Source organism: the organism of the source record quoted next, unplaced genomic scaffold (genome assembly GCF_019419815.1).
Source record: "Pyrus x bretschneideri cultivar Hongxiangsu unplaced genomic scaffold, Pyrus_bretschneideri_v1 Contig76, whole genome shotgun sequence".
Classification (NCBI taxonomy): domain Eukaryota; kingdom Viridiplantae; phylum Streptophyta; class Magnoliopsida; order Rosales; family Rosaceae; genus Pyrus; species Pyrus x bretschneideri.
The window spans coordinates 1,289,119-1,312,292 of NW_025999816.1; the positions used below are offsets into that span (position 1 = coordinate 1,289,119).

Below are 23,174 nucleotides of genomic sequence, written 5' to 3' on the forward strand. Positions count from 1 at the left end.
CTAGGTTTTTTCCCCCTGTTTTTTCTTTTTTTTTTAAAACAAAGTGCTATTTCATTCCTTCAAATATCATCTTCGATTTTCGCAAATAACATGGTCAAATGATTTCCGTTATGTTAGAGATAAGGTTGTTCAACATGTTTTAATGATTGCATATGTTCCTTCTAAACATCAGTTACCCGATATATACACACAAAGTGTTTGTCCTCCCTAACCATTCACCAACATGGTGTCTAATTTCCCTTGCGTTCTTGTCCTAAGAAATGTTCTCTTGGTCACCCTATAACCAAGGATTGTATGATCACTCACCATTGAATTTGATATCAAATGTAGAAAGACTACGTGAAAGTAATTTTAATGTTTTAATTTGAATCATTGATATCAAATCCGAGGTTAGTTAACTATGAGAATTAAACTCTTCTTGCCCGTTAGACTTCATCAGTGTAAATAAAGGCTTATTCTTCTGTCAGTGTAAATAAAGGCTCCTACCTAAACAAGATCATTGTGTATTTATCTTTTGTATTCATGTATTGTCTTGTAATCGCTTCATATCCCCAGCTCGAGTGGGAGTTTTGTACACGTTCCATAGAGTAGAAACTCATAACCTCACTTACATTTGACGTATCGAATCTCTTTACAAGGACCACGACGATGAAGAAGCAAGTAGAGAATTATAATTCGAAGCTAGCTAAGGTCACGAGCACAAAATAATCCGTAGAGAGACAGTATGGTCCAATCAGAATGCACGAGTGAGTGAGTTATCAATAAGATGCGCCGCTGAGTGAAAGGGATCATTCAGCACTGTGGTCTGTTTGGTTACGAACATATCCAAATTGGAATGTTGGAAGATCTTACAATCTTGTCAAACAAACCAACCAACCAACCAAAGATTCTGTTACGTATTTGTCTCATTCAAACGATCTTCTTCTTAAAATTTCCTAGTCACTGAGTTTTCTCTATTTCATTTTTCTCTGGGTCTGACCGAAACGGCATTGTATATGCATTTTCATGCTGCAGCTGCTACTGCTGCTGCGTTTGAGTCAGAGGGAAAATAGTACGGACATGAGACAATGAAGCACTCTAAACCGGCTGGGACCGGTGACTAATCGGTCTTGGGAAGAGAGTAAGTTCTCCCAGGAGAAGAGAGAGATAATATATTACTGGCTGTTGTCGGTTGTCAGATGGCATGCATGGGTGTTGGTTTTGGGTTCCTTTGGTTTTAGGGTTTCTATATATTTGGTGCTTTGGCAATATGGCCAAGGAAGCCATATGCTTTAACTTTAACCAGCTTCTGCATGCTGTATATTGTCACTCGGTTGCTTTATTCCTGGGGCTAACCTCTCTTTAAGCAAAGAATGCTTGCTTGGAACATACATAGGGACAATCAAAACCCAACTCTCTCTCTCTCTCTCTCTCTCTCTCTCTCTCTCTCTCTCTCGATAGCAATGAACATATAGAGCACGAATACACCGTCACACTAACGTTCTGTATCAATAAATAAAGAATGTGACAGTATATATCCGTGTCATATAAGTTATTGTCTACATATTCTTATTTCATTGGCACAGAATGTCATGTGATAATATAGATGTGCCATATAAGTTACTCTATATAAATAATGAGTTTTTGTATTGCATTACATGCCCATGTGTCATGATTTAGAGATCAAAGCTTTTTAGTTAGTAAGTAAAGAGAAAGAGGTTGCCTCCTTCCAAGATCTTGTTGAGAAAGAAAAGCATAGTCAAGGTCCACTGACGGACCACACAGCTGAGCTAGCCATTCCTCTCTGGCCTCATCTTGTCCATCCTTCTTGTACTTGTACTGTGAGTCTGTGGCTTGGTCGTCTGGGAAGCAAATTCAAAACTATGTCTCAAACTTTTATTACAACTTTGTTATTTTGTCACTACTCTTTGTCTACTCTCTATGTGTGGGAGCAAAAGAGAGCTATTCTGTCACATATGATGTTCCATTTGTTTCATGGCAGTATTCCTTAATCTTCATGAAATGTACAGATGATCATCGTGAGTTAATTATTGGGGCGCCGAATGTGTACAAATTTAATACTGTGCAACTAATATTAGTAAATGATTTTTTTTTTCACTTAATAAATAAGGTTTTTATTAGCTAAAATGGTCTGTAAAATTGTCATAATTCTTCATTTTGGTCTCTGAGATTTAATCCGATATGAGTGATCCCTGAGATTGTCTACTGTCAATCATTTTGATCCGTCAGTGAAAACTCTCATTTAAATTGAAGAAACCACCAATTCAAGGGAAGAGGTTGATTTGACAGAAATACACTCAATTTAACAAGTATTTCCACAGAAAAACCAAAATAATTGACGGTGGACAATCTCAAGAACCATTTCTATCGATTTTAAATCTCAAGAATAATTTTAAATGAAAAGCCCAAATAGTATGAGATTTTGCATTATTATATTTTATTTTTCATATTGTTTTGCTTGTTATTCAATCGTGAATTGAAATGACTCCAACACAAATTAAAAAGGGTAAAGCAAAACACGACACATTTACCACTTATCATTGTCCAAATCATGGGAGACCTCTTGTTGCATAGTACAACTACAAAAAAATTCATCGAATCATACAAATGAGGCAACCATTCTTGACTTCCTAGCTAGTTTCTACACCATACCACTTTTCTCTTGAACAAAGATTCTTGGTATTATTAGCAGTGAAATCAATTCCACGTAATTCATGCAAATTAAAAAACAAGTTATGGGAGTAAATCCGGTAATTCAGACACGACAAGGAACCAATTAGTTGTCCAATACGTACAGTTAATGTGGTAAGTAGGTTACTGAATTTTTCAAAACCCCTCTCTCTCTCTCTCTGTCAAAAAATTAAAGAAAACAAAAGGAGAAAAAACAATAAGGAGAAAAGTATATGATGATACATGAGAAGCATGGTCGTGGACAAGACCACCTTTAACGTTAGGAATGTTCTGTTTTCAAGTTTATAATAATGTACTTGGAAAAGGGGATTATAAAGCCATTCAGCGATCCTCCCCAAAGTAGATCTCCATCGCAATCCCCAACCCTTTTCCTATTTCCAATGTTTGATTACATTGATTAACTCTACATTTCTTTTGAATTTGAACATTACTTACTCCAATGTATATATCATCACTCTCCAATATGCTTGGATCGTTTTGTTGATCCTTTTTTCTTAACGGGTCTTGGTATAGTCTCCCGTTTGTATTTTATCTATTTACTTTCATTAGTAATAAATTTGGTGGGGGAGGAACGGACGGGGGGTTTACAGGTGTAATGGTCCTCTCAACTTTGAGGGAGGGTAGGTGCCTTCGCATGTGATTGTTGCCGAAAAGCTAATCTCGCCTAATCTTTTTTTAATTTGAAAAAAATAATATAAAATCCTAAAAAATATGGGGTATGCAAATAAATCTGATGTTAATACATTAGATGTTGGATGTTTTTGAGACGAGAGATTTTCTCCTGAAATCGCTGACCACACCTGACAACTACCAAACAGATGAATGATGTATTATTTGAATACATGACAATCATCTATGTAATATGTGGTGCTACTGAAACATTATATTAGTTTCAACAATATATTATTTGAATACATGACAATCATCTATGTCATATGTTCGATTGATAACATGTTTTGTTAATTCCAACAATTTTTTTTCAATACCGTATAAAATCCCAACTCCGTCCCCGTAGGTTTCTTAATTTATGAAGCAAGTTCCAAAAGAAACAATAGTTTGTAATAAGAAAAGATTAAAAATATTTCAAAATTGACTGTACGAGTAAGAAGACGATGCTACAACGATGACTCTAAATTTAGTTGTAACTTGTACTTGTGTGCTTAGTCCTTTTTCGATCCACCACCACGAAGGGACTGCCAAAATACAGGCCAATTTTTTTGAGCTTCAGTCCAACCCAAGAGGGAGCCTTCCCTCATAGGATCCCAGCTGGAGGACACAATCCCATAGCTGACCCCCAATAGGGCTGTCCCAAAGAAGACAAATGACACAATGAAGGGCACCCACGTGGGAACATCAATTTTCAGACCAACTTTCAAATAGTAAAAGAAAGAGAAAAACAAGAGGCCCAAAAATAATGGAAGCCCAACTGTGAAGCCCATCCTTCCAATCATCCTGTTGGTCACGATCTCTGGTATCACTCCTTCCTCTCCTTCCTCCTCATCTTCATCTTCGTCGTCGTCGTCATCGTCGTCGCTGTCATTGTTTCCCATCTTCTTCGGCTTCTCGGTAATCTTTTTCTTTTTCCTTGGGGAGGGTCCAAAGCCTCTTGGGCTTCTCAAGGTGGCATTCAAGTGTTTCTGAGTATTTGGGCATTGTTTTGTTGCGGAGATTGGGTACTGGATTTTTATATCCTCTTTTAAACTGCTGGTGATGGAGAGGCTCCAAGGCTTAGCGTCAACCTGCAAGGGAAATTTTAAAGATCAAAACTTTACGAGCAAAAGACTTCTTTTATTCGAGCGATATTCTAATTCAGTATAAATTGCAGAAAAAGATTCAAACTTAGGTGCGAGTGACAAATCTGTTATAATTAAGTTAAATTACACAAAAACAAGGTGAAAACAAGCTGCAGTTTCCATATTTTTGAAATACAAATACTATTTTCCCTTTCCTATTTTATTCTCTATTTATTTATTTTTACTAATATATTTTTTCAGTGATTAGGGGTTGGGGGCACATAAAAATAAAACATTTACTGCCATTTTTCAGTGATAAGAACCTCAAACAATCCAAGAAAAACTACATAATCTACTGCATTTATTCTTTTTCTTTCTGAATCAAGTGAACATATATTGTGTACCTACACAAGAGAGAGAGAGAGAGAGAGAGAGAGAGAGAGAGAGAGAGAGAGAGATGGTGATACCTTATTAGGTGATGATGATGGTGATGATATTTGGTGCTGGGAAGGAATCAGGGAGGGCTTGGATGATGACCATGAAGCGAGCCCTGCTGCAATTGCAGCCATGGGATTGGTAATTGAAGCTCTGGTTTAGAAACAGCAAAGAGCATTTACCATGGCGGGGATTTGAAGGGCCACGAAGTATGACAACATGTTGGTTTGCAGAAAGGATAAGGTTAGCCATATAGCACTTGCGGGTCCGTGGTGATTTAAAGGCCGTTGGATTCCGCACATAACATCTAATACGTTGATGAGTTTTTTATTTTTTTATTTTTATTTTTTTCATCTTCTTTTTTCTGAAAATAGCAGCGTAATTACTTTTACATTTTCATAAACATTTTGAAGTCTGAAAACATAAAAAATAGGCAATGACAGTATGGTAAATAAATTGAATTTTGGTGCTACCGATAACAGTTTTTCAAAAGTTCTTTAGATGAATGAATAAATTTTTTTAACATTATTATTTTAAAAAATGACATTGTTTTTTCTTTACAAACTTCAGTTTATTTACGATGATGTCACTTTTTTTATTTTTTCCTTAATGTTAATAAAATTCTATTAAGTGTTTTTCATTAAATTTTTATTTTGCTAAGCCATTTTCATTAAACTCCCATCTAATTTTTTCGAAGACCAAAGCATTTATTTAGTATCGACGAAACCACTAACAAATAAAGGAGTCAATGGCCACCAAAGGAATAAGAAAACCACACGTTCAGGAAATCCGATTCCAAGTAGTGCTTAAACATGAATCAACTTTACAACCCTAAAACATACATCGATCAAGTATCCCGAGCTCTCCAAATGTTGTTTTATTCGAAATGCCACAAGTTATCATAGAATACGTCATCATAGAACGTGTTCTGTGATTGAGATGCACCAAACTGCTGATCGTATCCGGATGATGAAGCAGAAGCACTTGCTGAAATTGGACACTCGAGATAACTCGGCTGCATTGTCACAGAGAGGGGATGATCGTACTCGTACAAAACAGTACTCAGAGGAAGCGCGTCGATGGGGTTAGGGTTTTCAACACTTGGAACAACTGCTTGTTGTTGCCGCTGTTGAGATGCAGCACTTGAAAATATTGAGTCGTACATGCATGGTTGCTGCTGCGTGGGATTATAGAAAGTTGCATTCTCGTCCATATTTCCATACGCTGCAGAAATATAATTATTGTTAAAGATCTGATCATGCTCCCACGTAGATGTTTTGCAGTTGGAGTTCGAAGCAATAGCTGAAGGAGTGTACTGAATGTTGCTGTTGGTCTGTGATGTGCTTGCAAATTGAGTCCAATCATCATTCATCATCATTGAACAATAACTGGGTTTTTGATCAGATAATCCAAGCATCTGGGAATACTCTTGGTTGCTTTGAAACATGGCCTGCACATTATTGATGGTGCCAAGGATTAGATGGGTTTGGATTTGATAACAGTAGATTTAAACGTATGACATTGCACGGATAAATGGATGTCAACTTTCAAAATTTGTGTAAGTTGTAGGTCGAAGGTGGATTAGTCATGAAACCCTTCCAATGTACACGCAATTGGTAGGATGATTAATTTCCTTTGTGGCTAATCCATCTTATACCTTGAACTCATACAAAATTAAAAACAATGCATACATTAAATTTAATAAATACATAAATTAAATTCAATCGAATCCTAAACATGCATCAGATGATGCCCTAAGCACAAAAAAAAAAGAAAAAAAAGAAAAAACAGAAATTCGTCGAAAAATACCTAAAGAAATACAAATGGCAATTAGAGGCACTCACCATTGGTGGTATAATCTCTTGCACAACAATTTGCTTTGATTCCTTCATCGTGCTATGCATCTCATGAGCAGCTACAATTTTGTTCTCCAAATTTCTCAAAAGGTCAAGCATTTGCTCTGCTGAAAACGCATTGAAACGATCATCCCATGCAGGATACTTCTCTTCACAAATCTTACTACGCAGTTTCCCAATCTCTTTCTTCACTTGAACCGTTTGCGTGGCATAGAAGTCACCCAAACTTTGAACTCTCTTTACTTTCGATGAATTCGATTTGTACTTATCAATTATTTCCTTGACATCTTTAAATTCCTTAGGAAAAGTTGCTGCTGTGCTCAGTTTTCCCTTGGATTTCTTCTCGTAAACGATAGTACACACCTTCACATCACAAAGTGTTTTCAAATCACCTGCCTTCTTCAACAATCCATTTCTTCTCTTTCGAAAAGTAACCTTGCGCGAACTTTCGTTCGGTATTAGCTCTAAAGGTAACTTTGATTTGCGTCGACCCATGATAGTGTAATTTTTCAAACCTGATGAGATAAAGAGTTAATCCGAGAAAATAAGATTTATTTTCATACAATAGAGTAAAGAACAAAAAAAAAACTAAAAGATAAGATCAAAGTAAGAACAGTAAACAAGTTTAGGTCGACACATATAAAGTCAATATGAACAGTAATCCGTTAATCAAGTTTAGGACAAATCTCATAACCGATTAGTCTTCCTTCTTATTATCCCTTAATCAAGTTTAGGAAAAAAATTACAACACTAAGACACTATGTATCAACTGAACTAATAACTACATTTAAGGATGAATAATACCTTAATTAGTCTTGAAATCTTGATGGCGTCTCTTCTCACTATTTAGGGTTAGAACTTAGAACCGATTCAAAAAAAGGGGAGGTTTAGGGTTCTTTAGATTAGGTTAGATCGAATGCAGATAAAAAGGAGGATTATGGTTCTTTATATAAGAGAAGAGACAGCGCCTTCATCTTATCACAAAGAGGTAACAAAATCGTACTGATGATTTTTTTGTTTTACTTTCTTTACTGATACGTTGTTAATTGATCAAAATCACCACAAAAAATCTAATTAGAGATACCGAATCTCCATTCCTTCCTATTTTCAGCCAGCATTAATTAAGAAGAAAGTTTTTGTATTGTTTTTTCTCTTTCCTTTTTTACGAAGGTGTTCTGATAAACGATTTTGTGCAAAAAGGAAGACAACTGTTAGCAAGCACGGTTATCCAACATTTTCGTGCTCGGAGAGGCTATCGGGAATTTTGACCTGTCCGTGGCCATAATCAAACAGACTCACCAGTTCAGAACATCGAACCCAAAACCTCTCACATTTTTTTATTTATTGGAGAGCTGCTGTCTATGCATTTGTGCTCATATTTTATTGGTGACACATAATTTAGTTTGCAAATTTTGTCTACAAATTTGGTCTCCCTAACATTACTCTTTGTTAAAATCCAATATGAAATAGGTCACAGATATGCCAATCAGGATTCTAGGTGCAGAAAGATTTGAAAAATCTTAATTTGACTAGAATATGATTTTTTTTTTAATTTTTTTTATCAAACAATAAATTTTAATAAATTAGATGTCAGACTAGAACATGATTTCTAAATCTTTTAAAACCCTTCCTTAAAATCTTAATTAACTACAACTAAACTTTAAATTTATTAAAATACTATCAAATTCTTATTTGACTCTAGTATATAGGAAAAAGTAAAAGTCAACTAAAGTTGATCTCTGGAAGTAGTCCTCTTCCATAATAGTGAAAGAAGAGTATTACTCTTGCATTGTAATGTGGATTCAAACCCTATGAGCTTTTTAATTTAACGTTTAATTTAATATTTATATTGTTTGATAAAAAAATTAAAAAAAAAAAAAAAAACCTAAAATTGGTCTTTGACCAAAATAAAAAAAATAAAAAAATATAAAAAAACACCTCTAGCTGGTATGATATGAAGAATTAAGCGAGCTTAGCTACGCATAAAGTTAAACCATCGAAAACTAATTGAAAACTTTTTATGTTAAAAATTGACAAATACGTCCATATTTGCAGTAGCCTCCATATCTATCTCAGTCTCAGAGCTCAGTCTCTCTCGCAGAGAGACCCATAAATACCCAGAAATTCATAAAAATACCCAGAAGATTGGGTGGTAATGATCATAAAAGGAGTGTTCAGGAGGTACGAAAGATGGAACCCAGTGCATCCAACGAGTGGAGCGTTTTGGGGATTGGGTGTAGGCATTGGTTGTGGGGTTGGATGGGGTCCTGGTTTCGGGCCTGAGGTAATTGGTTATGTCGGAGCTGGCTGCGGTCTTGGCTTCTCCGTCGGTTTCACTCTGCTCGGTGCCGGAATCGGTCTCCCTGCCAATTGGCTCTTTCACCTTCCGTATAGTGGTTGGTATCTCCTTTTATTTTCAATCTCTACTTTTTCTTTTGAGTGCAATTTTTATGATTCGAGCGATATTCTAATTTAATCTAATCTAAATTACGAGGAGAGTGATTAATGCTACTCCCTTTTAACTTCTGTATTTGCTTGTTTTTTCATTAGTGATGTGATGTGGATGTTTTCGAGCGATATTCTAATTAATTTAATCTAAACTACGGAGAGCGGGATTCAGTTCTGACATAGCTTTTTATTTATTTTTTCAGCTGTTATGGCAGCAAGAAGTAGTGCACTGGAGATTGGCCAATCTAGTGGCTTTCCTTTCCCCAAAAGCATTGCAGGGGAGGGCTGGAACAGCATTGCACCTTGCATCACAAACCTGCAAAGGGAAGCCGGTGGAAGATTCTCTAGCTTTAAGGACCAGCATCTCTTGGCCTTGGAGAAAGGGGTAGATTTATCTGACTTGAAGAGCCGCCTAAGCGTCGGTACTAGGTCTCTTTCCCAAGGTGTAGAAGCATTTCGCGGACGCTTCTTCCACTTTCCCAAAGGTATATATGCCCACACACACCTCTTGCATTGTAGTTAACGGTTAACGTGTAACTCTCTGTTATTGGTTTTATTAATGCCTCCATTGCGGTAGTTCTTTTGTTAAACCATCCAATTTGAACTGCATTAAGTGAAAAATTAAGAAAGAAAGAGTCTGACTTCATAGCACATGACAATGTTATTACGGCTACACAATACCCTGGAGGACCTTAAGGACCAGTTTAGCGCATGGGTTTGTTTAGTCTTATACTGTGTTTAGTTCTATCTTGGACGGGAGAGCTTAGTCTGAAGCAGGGAAGACAGTCCCATGTTTACTGGACTACAAGTGACCTATAGGCGTTGTTTGGTATCAAGGGTTGGATTGGAATGGATACGCCTCTAATTCAAGGCATAATAAAGTTAGAGGAAAGTGATTTTCCAATTTGAGGGGATAGAAATTTAGAAGGGGATTTGACATGAATGAAACTTCTCCCTTGATCCTACCATATTGGGGAGGATTGGGATGGATAAGTTTTCGTCTCGAGCAATCCATCTCCTACCTCGGACTTGGTCTTCCTTCGACATACCTTGAAAATAATATCTTATCCATTCCAATCAATCACCTATACCATACGCGACCATATATTCTCCAAAGGATTGGTTTTGTCAAATTCTAAAAGGAACAAATTCTCTCTGTCATCGTACCTCAGTCAGTACAACGATTTAAGTTCAAACGATCAAACCCGAAAAGTGGTAATTGATGATTGCCTGCTTGCTGTCTAGTCATTTTACTGGTTAGCTGGCAAGCGGGCAATGCCATTTTCTCACAAACCAACAGAATGGCCTGCTATGGATGTTTGATCTGCTTGCAGACTGGCTTTTTATATGTAATGTAATCTGCCAAAGAAAACCCTTATATTTGAAAATGTGTGTGTTAGGTTTTGGTTGATCCACATGTTATAGGAGTGAATGGACTTAATATCTGTCCTCTGTTTGGCTAATTCCTGATGATTTCTAAACGACAATCATATTTCATTGTGGAACAGAATTATATAAGTCACACGAGAGGATGGAAATGATAGTATCTCGAGACGTTTTCAACCATCTTACTTGTAAGAATTTAGACAGCTAAGATGAAACATTATCAGCTTTTTTTCGTACAAAGAAAACTGAGATATGCCCGATACACAAACTTTGTCGATAACAAATTGTTCTCGCCTCATTCTTTCCTTTAGGTTCCCTCCAAGATACTGCAGCTGAGGTTATTCTGATTGCTTGAGAAGTTTTAAGGATTTTTCAGAAGCTTGGCAATGGATTAATACCAAGCCGGCTAAGAGTGACATAATTGCCACCCTTTTTCCGATTTCTACACCCCTTATTTTCCCACCAGCACTTTGATCACAAAGTCTTGAAATACAGAGGGATGGCATTTGCATTTAGCTGTCCTTTGTGATGTAGTTCTCATTCAATCACTGATGTATTTGGTCGGTATCTTGTGTAGGCCCAGTAAATGTCTCGTTAGACCTGATTTCGATTTGCTTGGTCCGCTTTCTATTTTATTTGTTCACTCTTGGAAGAAAAACAAAATAATATATCCGCGTTCCTTTGCTTTCAGGTACAAAAGATTAACAGCGTGGAGAGTTGGATTGTCTGGTGGATATACTATAAGGATTTTAAGCATTCTTACACTGAATCGTCTCTTTTTATTATCATCCTTGATGTAAATGAGAAACCTGGGAGGAAGGTTCCATTTAAGGATACTTTGGTTGCAGCCTTTAGAGGAGCAGCGCTTCTATAGTACTGAGAAAACCTTTGTTTCAGTAGTTGTGCAGAAGACCTTGTTTTATTACTTGTGCAAATTCCTGAACCAGGTAATCTACCTCCAATAGTTTCCAACACGAATTTATCTCTTGTACCAACTTCAAATGTGCCATAGGTCTTGCAGTCTTCATTCTCAGTTTAGCACTCCGAAATAGTCATCTTGCACTCCTCCTTCCGTTATTCTTTCTTTAGAGAGGAGCCCGAGATGATTATTTTGGCGTTCCAATAATAGCTCTGTATATGGGTTTGTGAAACTCAATACATTTGAAGCCGATCATGGAGTTTATCACTTAAAGTCTTCTCTTGATGCATTTCTTACACGTATCAGCAGTCTGAAACGGTGTTCTACATTGCGATAGCTGATTACATACGCTATGCTATAGCTTAAGCATCAACGAGTTGTCGCGTAAGCATTTGGAAATAAACGAGAAATATTATGATGACGAAGCATGTTCAACGATTAATGCAAAACCAAAGTAAAAAAGAAAAACCGAAGAAGATGGATGAAAAGACATGAGGAGGGATTCAACTGCGGAGAATAAAGAGAAGGAACCTGAAGGTGCTGTTGGTGGCGTCCACGTCTGTATTCACTGCTAGGCAGAGATGCTTCCTCAGTTATATCATTAGACAAAACCCGTGGCTGCCAACTCCATGGACGTTTAAGCCCATCTCTTGTCATGACGAGATGCCGGAGAAGGTAGTGGATTTAATTGATGCTAATACCGGTGCGGAGAAGGAGTCTGGTTGAACGTTGCTTTGGCCAGGATGAAGCTTCTCAGATTTGGAGCATGCCATTGAGCATATTGGGATGCGAAGAATGGTTCTTTCAGTCCAATCGGGATATAAGGTTGCACAAGAACTTAGTAAAAATGGGGAACTTGAACGAAAAGGTATGGGGGAGTCTAAGTTACGCCATTTCATGTGGCGATGTTGTAAGAATGTGTTGGCTGTGAAGATAAATCTCCAACGACGAGGAATACGACTTCCGACTAATTGTGCTCTCTGTGATCAGATGGAGGAGTCTCAGTGCCATCTATTTCTTCATTGTCCATATGGGAAGGTCTTTTGGTTTGGTAGCCCCATTCAACTCGATTCTAGTATGGTTCGGGGTGGAGATTTTTATGAATGTTGGAATTGGCTTGTTAAACAATAAGCACATGAGAAGGACTCTGATGAGATTAGTAGGTGGCTAGTGTTTGGGCTTTGGAGGCTTTCGAAGTGTAGAAATACCATGGTGTTTAAGAAAAAATTAATACATCCGATTGAGGCTGTGGAGCTGCTGCGTCAACAACGATGGGAGTATGGGGAGATGGAGGAATGGGTAGAGGCAAGGGTTGATGAGCAGCGGCGGCCTGTGACCACTCCCATGGCTGTTGCGAAGTCCTCGTGGGAGCGCCTTCCTTTCCGTATTGTTAAGATGAATTGCGACGGTGCATGCAGGAAGGAAAAATGTGGTTTTGGGTGGGTGGCAAGGAACTTTGCCGGGATTTTCCGTGCTGCTGGTGGGGTTGGAAATAATCCTTGCGCATCTAGTTTGATGGCAGAAGTGGATGCAGTTAGGGCGGCCCTTGTAGCTTTTATGGAGAAAGGGTTTTTTGATGCACAGGTGTTGGGGGACTTTTAGGTCGAGGTGGATTTGGGCCTTGAGAACGTTCTCTTGTCTTCCTTGGTGCGGGTTCGCAACGAGTCCCGGGATATCTCGAAAGAGATAGCTTGTCTTAGGAAATACCCTGATAACATTAACTGCTCGAAGATAGCATGAAAGATCAAGATAATGACTTGCTAGTGAAGCGTGATGTGGAAGCTAGAAGATTATCAGTTTACATGCGAGAGAAGGTTTGCATGGTTGCATGGCATTCTTAGCTGCATGATTTGGGCTTTCTTAGGGTGATAGTAAGGCTTCTAATGGTCGAGATGTTTGATGGAAGGTCGTGGAAATTACTAAGGTTGCATGGATGGTGATGCTTGAGGCTTGGAGTAAGCTTTTGGACTAAAATGGAACTCTATAGGTTTCTTCCTAGGTGGTTTTATCTTACTACGTTTTCTCTATTTCTCTCTATGTGTTTCTCTGAATCCCTCTCTAATGGTTTTTCTCCCTCCTTATGTAGGTGAAGGGTTCTTCTCTAGATTTCAGGGGAATATCCCTTTGTGGCTTGGTTTTCCCTCCCTTTCTCCCTAGCTATCCCATTATTCCCCTTTTGGTGTAAACTAGATGCACTGTTGAGACCTGCAAATTGCTTCTTCCCGAGATGTGGCTTTCCTGGGACGGCCTTCCGCAGGCGCTAAATCTGGTAGCGCGCTTTACGGCTTTTGCACATTGGATGTCTGTGCAGGCTAGGAAGGGAAAATCAGCATTAAATGCCTGGTTTGCTAGGCTTGTCATGCATTTAACGCAAGAATTTAGTTTAATCCCTACTAATGGAATTGGCCTACTAGGGAAAGGGATAAACTAGGCTAATTCTCTCTCAATGATGTCTGTGTGAAATACAAAGGGTATGGGCTTGGATCTTTGAGCTCCTAAGCAGCCCAAAGTCTTCCATGACCCCAATTTCACATAGGCCCGATAACCTTTCGTAACCATCAACATCACAATTCACTTGGCAAGCCCCAATTATGTGACTTGGGCTTAGCATGATTTGTGGCTAAGGAAGCATGGCATGATGAATAGGCATGAGCATGGCGTGGCATGACATGTTTGTGAATACATTCCTCATCAATCTTGTGCCTTGGCCCGTGTTTGGGCTTGAATGTAGGCTTTGCAGGACAATTGGGCATTGAGACTTGGTTGGGTTGGTATGTGACATTTTTAGACCTCAACAACAGGTCATCTAACTCAAAAAATCTTATAGGGATGATTAATGGTACTTTGCAACCGGAGGTAATGATTGAAGGTATCCTCTTGGATATTAGACAATTACAACAACAGTTGAGGTTAGTAGAATTTCATTTTGTTCCCCGTGTTTGCAATAAGGCAGCGCATCTAGTGGTATCTTTTGTGTTTAAGGAAGGTGGGTTTCATAGTTGGAGTGAGTTTGAACCGGAATGGTTGTTCAACACTCTGACATCTGATGTAAATGTTTCGCTTCGAATTTAATCGAAATTTCTATTGTTTGAAAAAAAAAAAAACAGTTATATCATTAAGTATATAATTAATCCTATGTACATAATTAATGATAAATTAAGCGTAATGCTAGGTAGACTAACTTTTTAAACCAAGTTTGCAAATCATGTGATGTGTCACTAATACAAAATAAACACGTTTATCGATACTTAAATAATAATCTAATCGTCGACAACTACGTCATATGATTCATGAAATTACACCTAAACAATTAGTCTATCGAACATTACCATATATTGATAATAAACGCGATTCATTCGGCAGAACTCAACTATTCATTGCGGTCGGTCTTTCATACTATTTTTTTTTTTAACAAACGATAGCGATATTCTGATTTTTGTTTTTATCGATCAATGCTTTGAATTCGAAGCATGGTATGGGAATGAAGTTGGTGTGTGTTTCAACTTTCAGAGGAGCCTGACAATGGCATGCATAACAGTGAGGAGAGACGGGAAACTGATTCAAACTAGGGAGAGTACGTAGTCAGGTTCCTCTCACGGAAAGTGCTCAAAATGGAATGACAAGCCAGCCAAGGAAAATGTTAGAATGGAAAGGAGCTGGCAAGCGGTTTTTCACCGGCCGAGCCGGGCGCTTCTGAAGCTAGTTCCCTAAGAAACAACAATAGCAAATAACATAGTGGGTGACAAAGCGCATGTCCAAGCATCACAAGAAACCCATAGCAGTCATAAGTGCAACAGCAAACAAAAGCAATATCTCCGGAGTGTGCTATGCTGACATATAAGAGTAGATAGCACAGACATTATTACACTCCAGGAATCGTATAACCAGAATGGTCGAGTGGAAAATACAAACCTAAGAAATTCCAGAAATGCTGACGTCCAGATTACAGGGAAGCAGGAACTCGGCAAAGTACACTACACGGACATGCACGAGAAAGCGCATGTATATCAGCTCCCAGGTTCAAGTATAGGCATCTGCATCAACACATAAATCAAACGATCAATCTTTTCCTTGGTCATGGGGATGGAGGAGGGCATCTGCAAGATGTTCTAGATGAAAATAACGTACCATTGGGTGACTCATCACTCCTTGTGCAATATTTAGGGGTGGCCCCTGCATTAGACATTGACAGCTCAGTCGTGTTTGATCTATGATCATTCAGATGGAACCCCAGATCCCTCGACTTAGGCCACTCATCAAATAAAGGCTGAAGAGAATTTTGTTCGTGTTTTTGAGATCCGGGTAAGCCAAATTCTCCACCAACATACTCCTGTTTGGTGATTGCAGCAGCACCGCTCAATGACTCCATAGTTTGTAATGTCTGTAGCTGAGAGCTGTTGTTTAGCCAAAGAGAACTATTTCTCAATTCTGATTTTAAGGGAACTTGAGGCTCCATTAGACGCCACGGACTGTCTACAGTACTGTGCGCCTGAACACACCTCTTAGCTTCTGACATGAAATTGTGTTCTTCTGATCCAGATCTATTGCACCCCCTGCATTTGCATAAAATTAGCACATCCTTTTGGTTCCTAAGAAATCTGTCTCTAACTGCATATCAAAAACTACTATTTTTAAGTTCTAACCAAAAAGTGACGATTAAAAATCATAACCAATCATGGTGCATCAAAACCTAAAGCAATGTCATGGATGCAATTTAAGAAATAATCAAGCTCAGGTCTAAATAAAATTACCCATCAGCAACTGAATTACACGATGCCTGCAGTCATTGCCAAAAAGCACCATCACCAAAAGGTCCATGGCCATGAGTCATTGGGCATTGACCAGCCCACTTGTGGGTCTGGACTAGCCCATTGGCCCGTTTCAACTAAACTCAATCTTGTAAATTTCTTTCAATTCCTTTCCTCTTATATCCCCCCTAAGATGACCATCACAAACCTTTCATATGCATCAATCACCATAATGATGCAAATATCTTACTTTTAATCACATATTCAATTAAATGATTTTGTTGTTTTGATTCAATAAATTTTATTTGCATAAGAAACAAAACTTAAGAATGGAAAAAGGTAGAGTAAACAACAAATTTGTCCATCTCAGAAAAAGGAACAGAAAGCAAAGGACCATAACATGCCATTGCCAGAATGTATTGTGACCAAATTCTAACGGATTATACCACGGAAAAATATGAGCTAAAAGACGATTCAAAAAGACATGATGATAACTCTTAGCATCTCTAGAAGAAACATCCTGAAAGCAGATGGATTTCAGAAACATCTTCTCTAGCTAGTCCCAAAACCTTAGCTTGCCAAAAACATGTAAGAATCCCAATCACTATACCGTGCCATTTATTTGCAAGTGACACTGCATCCAACATCAGTCTACCTTCAACAAATTGGTTCAGGAGCTTCTACAAAGCTTCAGAGAGTAGGTTAGATAACCAACTTGGCTCTAAGCTCCGCTTCTAGCTAGTTTACGGCCTTAGTTGTTCCCCTATTTTCCTTTTATTTTTTGGTCATTTGGTTTCGTAGATGATCATTTAAGTACTTTGGAGGGATAGAATTTAACAGTTACTTAAGTAATTATGGCCTAGGATGCTAGGGCTACTGCAACCGTAGTGTATATACTCTTTTATGAGGCTTTGTACAGAGTTTTCAGTTTAACAAGTATTTTACTTGTCTCAAAGGAAATATGTACTGGGCATTCTAGAGGCACAGGCTATCTTGGATAAGCTCTCCTCATCCAATGGAGAGGTCTCTATAGTATGATGACGGTTACTTACTGGATGATCATCCGATGTATAGTCAGCTTGTAGGTAAATTAATCTACCTCACTAGATGCTTTATGCCAAAAGTGCTGTAGGTAAATTTATAATGTAACCATGAGTTCCTCGCATGAATCCAGTAGTAATACATATTCTAACATACTACGAACATAGTCCAAGACAACTTGAAGACATCTTTGTATTGGTGGATATATTGATGTAGGATAGGAAAGTTTGTGTAACAAGAAACTGAAAAATAGAAGAGAAACACATTGCATTGCACTCGTTATCAACAGAGTACATGGGTGTTTATAAGACACCAAGACATAAATCTGTCCTAAAGATTCGCCTCAAACTGAGTTAATCATGCAGAATTTAACTATTCAACAATAAACCTCATATTAGCAAATTGAACAATTAGACCTTAATTTAAGCTAACAGACCTAAGTTAGGCTAAACTCCTTAATAATCAACCATTGAACATATTACTAATAATCAGTGTATCAACGACCATACGGATGCTTCTCCACTTTCTAGATTTTCATCAAATAACAGGAAAGAAACTAATGGGTAAACCATTCTGTATAATATGGATAATGACTTCCCAGTGGAATTCAATTTGGAGACGCATCAGTGTTAGAACAGGAGTAAATGGTACAAACATCACAAAACAAGTCAGTTGCTGTTACAGCCACCCAATATCACCCAAGAGCTGCCAAAGTATGCCATTTGACAAAGGGCTAACCAAAACAACTTTAAAAATCACCCAATTTAAATCCATTCATTTTGCAATTCAGAGGAAGAAAAATTCCTAACCCAAACACACTTTAAATATCATTGCTCCTCACTTTGCATGCATGCATCATTCTTCAACGCTTCTATCTTGCTAACTTGTGGAGAGACATGTAACAAATGAAAAAGAAATGCAAATGCACGTGGCTAAAAACATGGTAAAAAGTAGGGAATTTTAACGAAACACTCCCGGTACTGTTCACTTTTAATGAAAAGGCCATTTTTACTCTAAAAAGTCACTTCTCGTACTATTCACTTAAAACGCTTTTATGTCCTTTTGATTAAAACTCAAAGTTTTCAAGCCCTTTTCATTAGTTTTCCTTAAAAAGTAAGGGCCCATTTAGTAACCATTTGGTTCTTAGTTTTCAGTTTTTACTTCTTGTGCTTAAGGTGTGAGGAAAGTATATGGTGAAGTTGAGGAAGAGTAGGGAAGAATGTAAAGAAATGTAAATGAAAAAGGAAACAAAACAAAAACCAAAAATCAAAAGCTATTTTTAAGTTGTTTTCACTTTCAAGATTTTGTTTTCATCCATCTCGTTATTTCTTCCCCTTCCTCGCTCCATCCTTCTTCATCACTCATTTTCCCCATATATATATATATATACCTTCCTCATATCTCAAGCACAAAAAGTGAAAAAAGTGAAACCAAACAGTGATCAAAGGGACCTTAACCTTCTTACAATTTTCAAGCATAAATTTGATGTTAATAACTAACAAGTGAAGCCCCTAACAGTCAAATATACAACCCATCACCCCCCAAATAAGCATATAAGGCTTTCCGGGTCCTCTATTTCTACTTTCTATATCTCTAAGGTGATTATCATAAACACTCTCCATCTAAATCCCCACCTGCAGCTACAAATGTATTGGATAACCTCTTTCCCGTCTTAGGCCTTGTCAGTGATGTTCGGGAAATAACCAACTATTCATAGATTATGTACGAGAAAGACTTCTCGTCCTAGAGAAATAATAGGAATGCAGCGCAAATTCATGAGACATTACAATTCTACCAATACGAAAGTAACCTAAAGGATATACCTGGCTCCCCTGTTAGACACCCCATAGGGTATAGCTTCCATCTTCAACTCAGATCCATTGCCTCCAAAGCATAGGCCTCCACTATTTCCAATTGAGTGTAAGGGCATGGTCTGGAAGCTCCCACCGTGGCTGGAGCTCCCGATCACACTGTCTGACGTCACAGTTGACAAAGATTGAGAGGCAGTTTGTGATTCCACAAGCTTTCTTGAACGATTGCGGCCGCGGTTCATGTGCCGCTCGCAATACTTGGAGTCCTGATATGCATCTTTGGAGCACCTCCATTTCTTGCCATCCGTCCTCCGGCACCGCCCCGGCTCTGGGTCTATCTTCTTCCCGCAATAGGAAGCATAACCCCCTAACATATTGAAAAAAAATCATCTAGCCATACCAAAAATCCAAAATATAACAATACAACATGCATATCACAACAACAATTGCCCGTTAAATTCCGGAATTATAAAAATCAAATCGATAATATAAGAACAAAAAGAGTGGAAATTTGGAGGAGAGAATTACAGGTGGGGTGGTGAGGTAAGAAATTGGGGGAAATGAGGTTGAAACTGGTGCGAATAGGGGCGAGGAGCTCAGAAGGAACAGGGACTCCTGCCTTGAGATACTTGAATATCAAAGCTTGATGCTCCATCTCAGCCCATTGCGCCACTGTGAAGAGCGGCGCGTGACCTCCAGTGCCCACCGACGACCCGCTCATTTCAGACTAAATGCTAACAAAAACATCCAAATCTCAATTAGTCATACTCATACAGAGAGAGAGAGAGAGAGAGAGAGAGAGAGAGAGAGAGAGAGGGAAAGGATGAGGTTACCTTGGAGTTGGAGACGGTGGTGGAGAAGAAGGGTTTTGCCAAATTCGTCGGGAAGCGAGGAAATGAGAGTATCTGGTCTGTGTTTTGTACTCGAGAGAGGCAGAGACTTCAAGTTCAGTCCAAGAATGGTTTTTGATTTTTACCCAATTTCTTTTTGGATTGCGTAACTCAAATCTTATTCTCAAGCACCGTGCAAATTGCAATGCCTTTTAAGCTTTAAATGTTCCATGAAATTAGTATGCCTCCTCACTTTGGTTTGAGATTTTAAATTGATAGAACTAATTTATAGTTTGTTTACAGTCAATCATTCAGATTCTTCCATAAAAAATCTCGGCTAAATAATAAGAAAATGACAAAAATATCTTTAATTTTTGTCAAATCTTGTTGTCTTATTGTTTATTAATTTAAGAGTATTTTTATCTTTATCTAATATAGATTTTTTTTACAGAATGACAAATTATTGAGGGTGGACAAGCTCAAGGACCACATTTATCAATTTCAAATCTCATATAACAAAGCAAGAAGTTATGTCAATCTCAACGAGCATTTTTGCTAAAATGCCCAGAAAAAATTAAGGTCATATTTGATATCACTTTAATTAAAAGTGGAGGTAGGTATCCACTAGCGGAGCCACGTTGAGGGCTACTCTGGGCTATAGCCCAGGTACCTTTTGGTGGAAAATAATTTTTTACATGTAATTTTTATTGATTTTCAAATATACTCCGTTATATATTTAGTCATTGATTCGAATTCTCTCAGTTTGATTATATAAAATTATATATAATACAATTTACAAACTATCTCTTTTTCTTACATTTTTTTTTTCTCTACGCTTCTTGTACATGTACAAGTTTAGATTTGTTTGAATTTTAACACATATTTGTTCAATAACGAAAATTCTTGGCTCACCTTGTGAAAATTTTCTTAAGCTAGCTGGTACTGTGAAAGATACAGTATCAAGTTTCTTTGTTTATATGTTTCAAAAAAAAAAAACAAAAAAAAAAGGGCATACGGCATACAAAAAGTTCGCGCCCCTCTTTATTTAAATCTTTAAGCTAGCTCATCCAATGAAAATTTCCTAGTTCTGCCATTGTGGGTATGAGACCATTTAGTACTACGGTCTAATGACACTCCTCTTCACTTATAAGTGAGAGGTTTTAGCTCACTTCGCTACCCCTTATTGTAAATAACATCGTTTCTTCGGTGAGTATCAAACTGACCAAACCATCCAAACCGACCAAATCAAATTGTTTTGTCGATTTAGTTTGGTTTTTGGCCATGAAAAAAAGTTACATAGTTTAAAAATCTTGACTAAACTGATTTTAGGTTTGTTTGATCCGGTTTTGATACTTTAGCAAGCGTCCAAAATCAAAACGAACCATGGATTGTCTGCTAACATGAGAGAGGGGAAAGGGGCCAAAGGGCCATCTCCGCGAGGATGCTTGTCGCAGTACGATTTTGTCCATATTGCCCTGTGCTACGCCTATATCTTCAGGTGCCGCTCGCTGGTTGAGGAGAAATTTTTTATTTTGACAAGAATATAGATGATACATCACGTGTTTTTATATAAGTAGTGGAAAAATTTATTTTTTAATACACATATTCCATCATTTATATAGTGATACGTAGTGTACCACTTCGTGTACCGGTCACATTGGAAAATCTGTCTTGGTTGAGGGTGCATTCACTTTGACACATGGTTCAACTTAGTCCCAAACTCCCCAACAGGATCCTCTTCGAATCTTTTTGGTGAGGATCCGTGAATCGTGTCCGTTCATCATAATCATGTAGTCAGTTTTTGTCAAGTACTATTTATGTTTATTTTTAAATAAAAATATTTAAAATGATTTATAACCTTACGATGTACGATAAATGGACGCGATTCACGGATCTGGCGAGGATCCGGACTCTCAGACTCCCAGTTGACTTGATGAAATTTATGTTTTTTTTTTTCTTTTGAACAAATGATATTATCTACACTAAGGAGGAGAGGGTGGGCTTAGCCTCACAATGAGCTAGCAATAATGTGGTTCAAATTCGCTTTTACTATTAGATCATAATACTAAGTGACAACGGTTGTTTGCCAAAAAAAAAAAAAAAAAAAAAAGGTGGCAACGGTTGTAATTAAGACTTAAACTTAGGCCAAGTTTTCACTTTTGGTCTTTGTGACTCCAAGTTCCGTTTCAGTTGTGTAGTTTCTTATGCCAATTTTGACTGTAATTTATCAAACATTGCAATCCAAGGACACTTACCCAGTAAAATTAGTGAATTGCCTTGGTAGTTAGAACATGTATTGTCAACCAAATATTAAAATTACCATACTTGACATTCGAATTTAATACTGTACACACGCAAACTCGACGATTATAAAGGTCTCATGACAAACGAGATGCATGCATGGAGCTATGACAAACCCACAAAACCCTCATGGCCGAAACTTGGTGACCGAAACCTGTAACAGCCCAACTCTTTTGAGGCCCTAGTGTAATTTGTCTAACTTTTTGGGTGGAAAATGACAGATTAAGAACAACCATATGTAAAGTGAAGCTGTCTGTTTGTTTGAAGCAAACCCTCAGTTGAAGTAAGGTGCCACCTCTTGACATGCAAACCCACAACCGAAGTTTCTACTATGGGATTAGCCTTGATCTCTTCAACCAAATCCTCTCTCGATCCTTTTGGTGAGGATCATAAGGATCTGTAAATCATGTCCTTTCATCATACGATCAGTTTTTGTCAAATATTGTTGTGTTTAATTTTAAATAAAAATATTTAAAATGATTTCTAACCTCACGATGTACAATGAACGGATACGATTCATAGATTCCTGGAATTCTTGGTCTCTGTCCCATTCTTTCAAACCTTTTAAGTCTTAACTTCTTTGATATTGACATTGAATCATTGAATAAGAGCGTTCGTTGTGTTGCAGCTCTTGAATCCAACTCCTTCAAATGTACATTCGAATTATTTTGTGTTGGAGAACAATTCAGAAATAAATAAAAATAACAGAACTTGAAATTTTAATACTTTATTAACCAAAAATACTTGTTATACGGAATTAAATACAAAAATAAATACAGGAATTAAAATAGTACTAACTTGATTAACCACAGGTAGAGGCTAGCGCAAAAGCTATGTCATTCGAACAATATTTTCGTCCCACTCGTGTGCTTGTGGTTCTATAACGTTTGCTCGACCAAGATACAACTACCTAATTCTACAACCCGCATTGGATTATAGAATTATAGCGAATTGTTTTGTGTGTTTACTCTTTGG

General features: G+C 37.7%; 4 protein-coding genes across 5 annotated transcripts; 1 reads left to right on the forward strand and 3 right to left on the reverse strand.

Annotated features, from left to right (window-relative positions):
- Window positions 1-3,681: 3,681 nt before the first annotated feature.
- LOC103955556 (protein PAM68, chloroplastic) lies at window positions 3,682-5,088 on the reverse strand. The gene is made up of 2 exons (XM_009367457.3): window positions 4,892-5,088; window positions 3,682-4,430 (listed from the first exon to the last, which is right to left on the reverse strand). Exons 1-2 carry the CDS (start codon window positions 4,991-4,993, stop codon window positions 3,852-3,854), a joined length of 681 nt encoding a protein of 226 aa, XP_009365732.1. The 5' UTR covers window positions 4,994-5,088; the 3' UTR covers window positions 3,682-3,851.
- Window positions 5,089-6,206: 1,118 nt separating this feature from the next.
- LOC103955598 (agamous-like MADS-box protein AGL82) lies at window positions 6,207-7,210 on the reverse strand. The gene has a single exon (XM_048574895.1). The coding sequence runs from the start codon at window positions 7,208-7,210 to the stop codon at window positions 6,614-6,616; it is 597 nt and encodes a 198-aa protein (XP_048430852.1). The 3' UTR covers window positions 6,207-6,613.
- Window positions 7,211-8,724: 1,514 nt separating this feature from the next.
- LOC103955560 (cadmium-induced protein AS8) lies at window positions 8,725-11,523 on the forward strand. The gene is made up of 3 exons (XM_009367465.3): window positions 8,725-9,111; window positions 9,367-9,648; window positions 11,241-11,523. Exons 1-3 carry the CDS (start codon window positions 8,871-8,873, stop codon window positions 11,252-11,254), a joined length of 537 nt encoding a protein of 178 aa, XP_009365740.1. The 5' UTR covers window positions 8,725-8,870; the 3' UTR covers window positions 11,255-11,523.
- A 3,699-nt stretch (window positions 11,524-15,222) lies between these two features.
- Window positions 15,223-20,066, reverse strand: LOC103955561 (growth-regulating factor 4). Of its 2 annotated transcripts, none has more exons than XM_048574949.1 (5): window positions 19,902-20,066; window positions 19,597-19,795; window positions 19,081-19,435; window positions 15,597-16,021; window positions 15,223-15,502 (listed from the first exon to the last, which is right to left on the reverse strand). In XM_048574949.1, exons 2-5 carry the CDS (start codon window positions 19,787-19,789, stop codon window positions 15,489-15,491), a joined length of 987 nt encoding a protein of 328 aa, XP_048430906.1. In that variant the 5' UTR covers window positions 19,790-19,795; window positions 19,902-20,066; the 3' UTR covers window positions 15,223-15,488. The 2 variants fall into 2 exon arrangements, with proteins under 2 accessions (XP_048430906.1, XP_009365741.1); XM_009367466.3 differs by having other exon boundaries at window positions 19,597-19,802; window positions 19,902-20,065.
- Between the last annotated feature and the right edge of the window lie 3,108 nt (window positions 20,067-23,174).